Consider the following 8,547-nt stretch of genomic DNA (forward strand, 5'->3'; position numbering starts at 1 on the left):
AGAGGGTTTCGCATTTGATGGGGCCTGGTGAAGGGGTGGGTTCCACATTGATGGGTCCGAAGGTGGGGCCTCATGTTTCTGCACTGCATTGTCCCCAGGTTGCTGAATGATATGCTATAAGTTTTCACCTACCTTAATTTCCCTTTTAATCATTTTTAACATTAAAAGAACGAGTGCCCGTTAGACACTTATTGAAATGACTTTCAATGCCGACCTCATTATTCCAGTGACTTGAACAGCAGTGCCAGTGAATGCTGTGATTACCTGATGGTTTGGTTAGGCAGCCATTGCTTGTGTACGTATTAGTTAAAGTAGATTTTTCAATAGCTAAGCTTCTCTTCCCGACCAGAATTACACAATATTGTATCATTCCAGTGGTCTAGTCACATTTGGGATGCCATTTCAATATTGCAAATCACGTAATTTAATGTCTGTTAGCTTTTTGAATGATTTTAGAGATTGTGTTAGGCACATTTACCCTGTTACCGGTGGACGTCTTTCTCCTAATTTGTTGTTTTGACTGCTTTCCCTAATAAAGTGGATTAAGGTAAACGCTGCTTCGTGTTGCACACCAGAGAGGTGCAGGATTTACCTCCTTGCGACTTTTGCGGAGCAGAAACACGTAAAAAGCATGTCATGTGTTTTGTTTCCTTGTAATTTTTTCCTTCTGTTAAATTTCTTTTTGAGGTAGCTTTCTGTGCTATTCAGCTGGTTTTAGACCAAAGTCTTGCACACAAATCAGAGTTAGTCACTGACGATTTAGTCAACGTGGAGAGACAAGTACAGCAGGGGAACAGGCCCTTCACCTCTTCTCTCTGGCGTCTTCTCTCTTCATCTCTTCCTGACAAAAGCCCCAAGCCCAACCTTAGTGTCCCTCACCAGAGAAACCTCCCCTTAATCATAAGACCATAAGATGGAGGAGCAGAAGTAGGCCCATCAGCCCATCGAGTCTGCTCTGCCATCCAATTCTTCCAGTCATCCCCATTCCCCTTACCTCCTCATGATGCCCTGGCTAATGAAGGACCTATCTATCTCTGCCTTAAATACACCCAATGATTTGGCCTCCACAGCCACATGTGGCAACAAATTCCACAAATTTACCACCATCTGACTAAAGAAATTTCTCCGCATCTCTCTTCTAAATGGATGTCCTTCAATCTTGAAGTCGTGCCCTCTTGTCCTAGACTCCCCGACCATGGGAAATAACTTTATCATATCTAATCTGTTCAGGCCTTTTAACATTTGGAATGTTTCTATGAGATCCCCCTCCCCTCATTCTCCTGAACTGCAGGGAATACAGCCCAAGAGCTGCCAGACGTTCCTCATACAGTAACCCTTTCATTCCTGGACTCATTCTCGTGAATCTTCGCTGAACCCTCTCCAATGTCAGTATATTCTTTCTAAAATAAGGAGCCCAAAGCTGCACACAATACTCCAAGTGTGGTCACACGAGTGCCTTATAGATCCTCAGCATCACATCCCTGCTCTTTTATTCTATACCTCCAGAAATGAATACCAACATTGCATTCGTCGCGTTCACCACCAACTCAACCTGGGGGGTAACCTTTAGGGTATCCTGCTCAAGGACTCCCAAGTCCCTTTGCATCTCTGCATTTTGAATTATCTCCCCATCTAAATAATAGTCTACCTGTTTATTTCTTCCACCCAAGTGCATGGCCATACACTTTCCAACATTGTATTTCACTTGCCACTTCCTTGCCCATTCCCCTGAACTATCCAAGTCTCTCTGCAGGCTCTCTATTCCCTTCACCTATCTTGGTATCATCGGCAAAATTAACCACAAATCCATTAATCCCATAGTCCAAATTATTGACGTACATTGTAAAAAGCAGCAGTCCCAACACCGACCCGTGGAATTCCACTGGTAAGCGGCAGCCAACATAGGATCCCTTTATTCCCACTCTGTTTTATGCCGTTCAGCCAATGCTCCACCCATGCTAGTAACGTCCCTGTAATTCCATGGGTGCTTATTTTGCTAAGCAGCCTCTTGTGGGCACTTTGTTAAAGGCCTTTTGAAAATCTAAATACACCAAGTCTACTGCATCTCCTTTGCCTACCCTGCTTGCAATCTCCTCAAAAATTTGCAGTAGATTTGTCAGGCAGGATTTTCCTTTCAGGAAGCCATGCTGGCTCTGGCCTATCTTGTCATGTGCCTCCAGGTGCTCCATAATTTCATCCCTAACAATCAATTCCAACAACTTCCGAACTACTGATGTCAGGCTAGCAGGTCTGTAGCTTCCTTTCTGCTGCTCCGACCCTTCTTAGATAGCAGAGTAACATTTGCAATTTTCCAGTCATCCAGTACAATGCCAGAATCTATCGATTCTTGAAAGATCATTGCTAATACCTCCGCAATCTCTCCAGCTACTTCCTTCAGAACCCAAGGGTGCATTCCATCAGGCCCAGAAGATTTATCCACCCTCAGACCATTAAGCTTCCTGAACACCTTCTCGGTCATAATTTTCGCTGCACATACTTCACTTCCCTGACACACTTGAGTGTCCGGTATACCGCAGATGTCCTCCACTTGATGCAAAATACTCTGCCATCTCTGCGTCTCTCATTACAATATCTCCAGCATCATTTTCTATTGGTCCTATAGCTACCCTCAACTCTCTTTTGCCCTTTATATACTTAAAAATGCTTTTAGTGTCTTCTTTGATGTTAGTCACCAGATTCCTTTCATAATTCATCGTTTCTTCTTCCATAAAACTGCAACTTTGAAGCACCCAGGCAACAGTTGTTGTACGCACAGACTTTCCCGTCTCAGCCTCTGAAGCTTGTAACTTCTCCAGGGTTGTCACAGGTCTCTTCATGTACTCCCCTTCTTGCACGGTCACTCAGTTTTCGAGAACGGCCTACTCCCTTCAGATTTATAGCTGCGCCATATCCTTTCCATTTCTTGATGATTGACTTAACTGTACTCCAAGGGATATTCTGTGACTGAGAAATATTCTTGTATCCATCTGCTGACCTGTGCTTTTCAATAACCTTTTCGCGGAGTTGCTTGGAGTGTTCTTTTGTCTTCGTGGTGTAGTTTTTGCCAGGATCCTGACTCACCAGCAGTTGGACCTCTACTTCTTCTTCTGCTTTTTTGTTTTATGGCGGTTGGCAACCAGTTTTTCAGTGCATTACGGCCACCTGCTAGACTTGTGGTGTTCCAACCAAATATGTCCTGGAGTTCTCTACTTTAGACAATCCAGTTCAGCCTGCAGTTCTCTATTAGCATCACTCTGTAGTTGCAATTCCTCGTGAATGCTTAATGCGCTCATTAGATAATGCCACAAACTGCTATTCTTCCATAATTTTGTCAGATGTTTTCGTGTAGTTGCATTACCTCAATCACATTGATTTCATCTGCATCACTTGTAAGACTAAAATCGTCTTGTTAAAGAATAGTAACTATTGCACGTGATACTTTTAAAATTGCTGTTTTTCCAAGTCTGCTGCTTTTTCAGGTTTTCCTTTTCTTGGATCGTAGCCTGCAGTTGTTTACTGAGACCTCAGAGTTCTTCTTCATTTGCTTCCATGTTTTCATTTTATAATCCAAATGTAGATAATTCGCTTTGCAACACATTCCTTTTCTTTTTGTATCCCTGTAATAATTTCCTCCATTTCCCAATCTCCTTTCCAATTCACAGTTGTTCTTGTCGGGTACTTCTATTTGTTGTTGCAGTTCTGCACCCTGGGCTTCAACCCTAAAATCTGAGTATTTTCCTTAAGTTCTGAAACATATTTCTTGAATTATTTTTATTTTCATATTCTTTTTATTTTTTTATTACAAACAAGAAAAACAAAACAAAACAGCACATCTACAGAAACCACGACCTCAACAAAATCTAATTAAATATCGAGCAGCAAAAGGGAGAAAAATATGAAGGCTAAAGTATACATACGTAGCAGAGGTGCACCGCACCAAAAAACCTCAGTCCTCACCCCGTGAGAAAGTCCAATACAGGGCCCCATATCCTTTCAAAGATGTCCCCTCTGTCCTCATTACATAGTCTCAGTCTCTCCAAATGTACAGTATTTGCCAGTTCTCTCAGCCACAGATCGTACGTAGGCACAGAGTCCATTTTCGGCATTTGCAGGATTAACTTCTTAGCAATCACCCTGTCAAACAATACAGCCTTTTTTCATACCTATTGGCTGAAGATAGGGAGCTTGTTGCTCCAAAGATGGCTATAAGCAGGTCTGGATCCCGTCGCTTCCCATAAGCCGCAGAGAAAGAGTGAAAAATACTTTTACAGTATGCATAAAGCTTACAACATGACCAGAATGAATGTGACAAGTTACTGCTCACAGATTTACATCTATTACAAGCCGGTGAAACATCAGAGTAGAAACTGTGCAACTTTACTTTGGAATAATGAAGTTTATGTATTGTTTTAAACTGTATAAGTCTGTGTCTGACGTTGACCGAACAATCATGTATACTCTTTAAACACTCATCCCAGACCTCCTCTGTCAGTTCTATACCCAGTTCATCCACCCATGCCTGTTTAAGACCTGCAGTATTCACCCGAGCTCCATTATGTAGAATCTGACAAAGATAGGATACCGCACTACAAGTAACAGGATCAAATTTATTTATTGCCTCCAGGGACTCATGTTTGTCTAAAACTTCGAAGTTAGGTATATATTTCCTAACATAATCTGAATTTGTAAATATCTAAAAAAAACTAGATGCAGGGATATTATAAACTGCTTGTAACTGTGCAAATGAGGCAAAGCTTCCATTACTATATAGGTCACCTACACTACAGATGCCTCTCTGTTTCCAGGTAGAAAAAAACAGTATCATTCAGGCCAGGCAAAAAGGAATGATTGTCACAAATCGGAGTGTTAATATAAATTTTTGCGGCCTTAACGTGCAGTTGAATCTGCTTCCAAATTCTTGTAGTGCTGCCAACCACGAAGCTGTTACTAAAATGTGACTTATTAACAGCAGTGGGGCAAATAAGGAGAGCTTGTAAGGAAGTCTTTTTACAAAGCACTCGCTCTCTGAGTAACCATGCTGGGCACGAGTCTGAGGTAGAGGGTGGGCCTTTTTTCCACCATGCAAGCATGGATAGGTGGGCAGCCCAGTAATACATTTTAACGTCCAGTAGGGCAAAACCACCTGCTTCCCTAGGCTTTGACAAGTGCTTTTTAGTAATTCTAATGGCTTTATAATTCCAAATGAAGGGTATAATAATTGAATCCAATTGCTTAAAATATGACAGAGGAATAAAACATGGAATTGACTGGAAACGATGAAGAAATCGTGGCAGTACAATTACCTTGATTGCATTAACCCCCCCCACCAAAGAAATGGGAAGGGTTTTCCAAAAGTCAATATTGCATTTAACCTGCTCACCTTTGTTTCGCCAATTCACTTGCAAAAGGTCATCTGGGTTTTTTGTATTAGTCACACCAAGATAGGAAAAATTATCATGAATTATTTTAAAGGGAATGGACTGTAAATATGCTGTATTAAACCACTGCAGTGACTGGCATTAGTTCACGCTTATCCCAATTAATAGAGAAACCTGAGAAACTACCAAAATTATTAATTAGAGTCAGAAGGGCAGGTATTGATGTTTGTGGGCTGGAGATATAGTCATAGTCATAGTCGAACTTTATTGATCCCGGGGGAAATTGGTTTTCGTTACAGTTGCACCATAAATAATAAATAGTAAAAAAAACCATAAATAGTTAAATAGTAATATGTAAATTATGCCAGTAAATTATGAAATAAGTCCAGGACCAGCCTTTTGGCTCAGGGTGTCTGACCCTCCAAGGGAGGAGTTGTGAAGTTTGATGGCCACATCAGGAATGACTTCCTATGACGCTCTGTGTTGCATCTCGGTGGAATGAGTCTCTGGCTGAATGTACTCCTCTGAAAACCCAGTACATTATGTAGTGGATGGGAGACATTGTCCAAGATGGCATGCAACTTAGACAGCATCCTCCTTTCAGACACCACTGTGAGAGAGTCCAGTTCCGTCCCCACAACATCACTGGCCTTATGAATGAATTTGTTGATTCTGTTGGTGTCTGCTACCCTCAGCCTGCTGCCTCAGCACACAACAGCAAATATGATAGCACTGGCCACCACAGACTCGTAGAACATCCTCAGCATCATCCGGCAGATGTTCAAGGACCTCAGTCTCCTCAGGAAATAGAGATGGCTCTGACCCTTCTTGTAGACAGCTTCAGTGTTCTTTGACCAGTCCAGTTTATTGTCAGTTCGTATCCCCAGGTATTTGTAATCCTCCACCATGTCCACATTGACCCCCTGGATGGATACAGGGGTCACCAGTACCTTAGCTCTCCTCAGGTCTACCACCAGCTCCTTAGTCCTTTTCACATTAAGCTGCAGATAATTCTGCTCACACCATGTGACAAAGTTTCCTACCATAGCCCTGTACTCAGCCTCATCTCCCTTGCTGATGCATCCAACTATGGCAGAGTCATCAGAAGACTTCAGAAGATGACAAGACTCTGTGCAGTAGTTGAAGTCCGAGGTGTAAATGGTGAAGAGAAAGGGAGATAAGACAGTCCCCTGTGGAGCCCCAGTGCTGCTGATCACTCTGTCGGACACACAGTGTTGCAAGCACACGTACTGTGGTCTGCCAGTCAGGTAATCAAGAATCCATGACACCAGGGAAGCATCCACCTGCATCGCTGTCAGCTTCTCCCCCAGCAGAGCAGGGCGGATGGTGTTGAACGCACTGGAGAAGTCAAAAACCATGACCCTCACAGTGCTCGCTGGCTTGACATCATCAGCGTATAACGAAAGGTGATGTTTATGTCCATGCATATCAATAGGAGCTATCAAAGGGTCCTGTCGGATGCTAACAGCCAGTGGCTCAATGATAACTGCAAACAAAAATGGAGAAAGGGGCAGCCTTGACGAGTCCCACGATGAATTGCAAAAGGGGAGGAAATATTCTGATTAGTGATAATAGCAGATGGGTGTGAATAAATTATCTCAATCCATTTAATGAAAGATGGTCCAAATCCAAATTTCTTAAGTGCAAACATCATATATGGCCATTCCACTTGGTCAAACGCATGTTGCGCATCTAATGAAATGACTACAGCCTCTTCTGCATGTTTTGTGTATAAAGTATTGAAAGGATGTCGCAAATTAAACTGCATATGTCTACCTGGCATAAAGCCAGTTTGATTTGGATGAATAATAGAACAAATCCATTGAAATCATCAAGAGATCCTTCATATGAAAAGGTATTCAGAAACCAAGACAGGGTCAGCAGGACTTGCGTCAACTTCTGACATGCTTGCAGAATCTTATCCTGTTGCAGTCAAGGGTGTGGATGTTAGGGAGGAACACCGAGAAGTGGAGAGCCAGCAGGCCTCAGTCTTTGTCTCAGAACCCTCCAAGATCATCTTCCGACTCAGAATCCATTCCATGAAGTGGGATGAGATGTACTCACATTACCTCTTCCAAAAGGTAGAGGGGGAGCACTTTGCTCCACAGCTTTAAGGAAGAGGTCCGGTAGCACCCTTGCAAATGGCCATACTGAGGAGCTGCAAATGCTTCTATGCCATACTCCTTAGTTACTCCCATTGACTTCCATTGACTTGGCAATACAGGGGATTGATATCAAAATTCATGTACTTATTTACAAATCCTTCCATGGCTTCATCCCACCTAGCCCACTTAGCCTTTCCCGGCCAAGTATCCCAAATCTTGTCTTCCCCTGTTCCAGCTCTGGATTCTAATTCTTGAGATGTTCCCACACTCTGAGACTCCCACCTTGCATTGTTATCTCTGCACCTCCTTCCAAAAAATGTCAAACCACCTGTCCAATCTCCCGTTTAACAACTAACAATTTTTAATCGTCCAAAACACTGCTGCCTTGTTCTAACATGCACCAAGACCTTTCATCCATCTCTTCTGTCCTCACCAAACGACCTAAACTCCTGGTTAAACAACATTTCAATCTTAAGACTCTTGCTTTCAATCCCGTCTGTTTCTGCAACCTCTCCCACACCTACAAATCACCCCACCCCCAATCTCTGCACCTCCAATTCCAGCATCTTGTTCAACCATGATTTTAAGCACTCTGCTATCCATGACTGTGCCTTCAGCTGTCTGTGTCTCAAGCTCTGGAATCCCTTCCCAAAACCTTTCTGCCTCTCTCCCCACCTCTGTGATGCTCCTATGAAACTTCCCATCGACCAAACTCTGGTCACCTGCTCGAAAATCTCCTTTCACGGCCTGGTGTCAAATTGTGTTTGATGCTGCTGCTATGAGTGTCTCAGGACCTTTTGCTGTGTAGCTGTCAGTTCCAGTTCCGTCATAATTCACCTTTAGGCTCATCGGCCACTACAGCACAGAATCAGGTCCTTTGTCCTGTCCAGTGCGTACCAAACTATTATTCCACTTAGTCCCAGCTGCCTGCACCCGAACCTCGCCCTCCGTACCCCTCCTATCCATGTACTTATCCAAATTTCTCTCAAATGTTGAAATCAAACCCTTATCCACCACTTCCTCTGGCAGCTGATTCCACATTT

The 8,547-nt window shown here is 43.0% G+C and overlaps 1 protein-coding gene across 1 annotated transcript in view; it reads left to right on the forward strand.

Annotated features, from left to right (window-relative positions):
• Positions 1 to 7,513, forward strand: part of LOC140203645 (serine/threonine-protein phosphatase 2A 65 kDa regulatory subunit A beta isoform-like) — a 55,206-nt gene extending 47,693 nt beyond the window's left edge. Inside the window, exon 15 of the mRNA XM_072269693.1 lies at positions 7,332 to 7,513. Within this exon, the coding sequence (XP_072125794.1) occupies positions 7,332 to 7,513 (182 nt within the window). The remainder of the gene's footprint in view (positions 1 to 7,331) is intronic.
• Positions 7,514 to 8,547: the final 1,034 nt, after the last annotated feature.

The sequence above is a fragment of the Mobula birostris genome, chromosome 10, assembly GCF_030028105.1.
Source record: "Mobula birostris isolate sMobBir1 chromosome 10, sMobBir1.hap1, whole genome shotgun sequence".
NCBI classification, from domain to species: Eukaryota; Metazoa; Chordata; class Chondrichthyes; order Myliobatiformes; family Myliobatidae; genus Mobula; species Mobula birostris.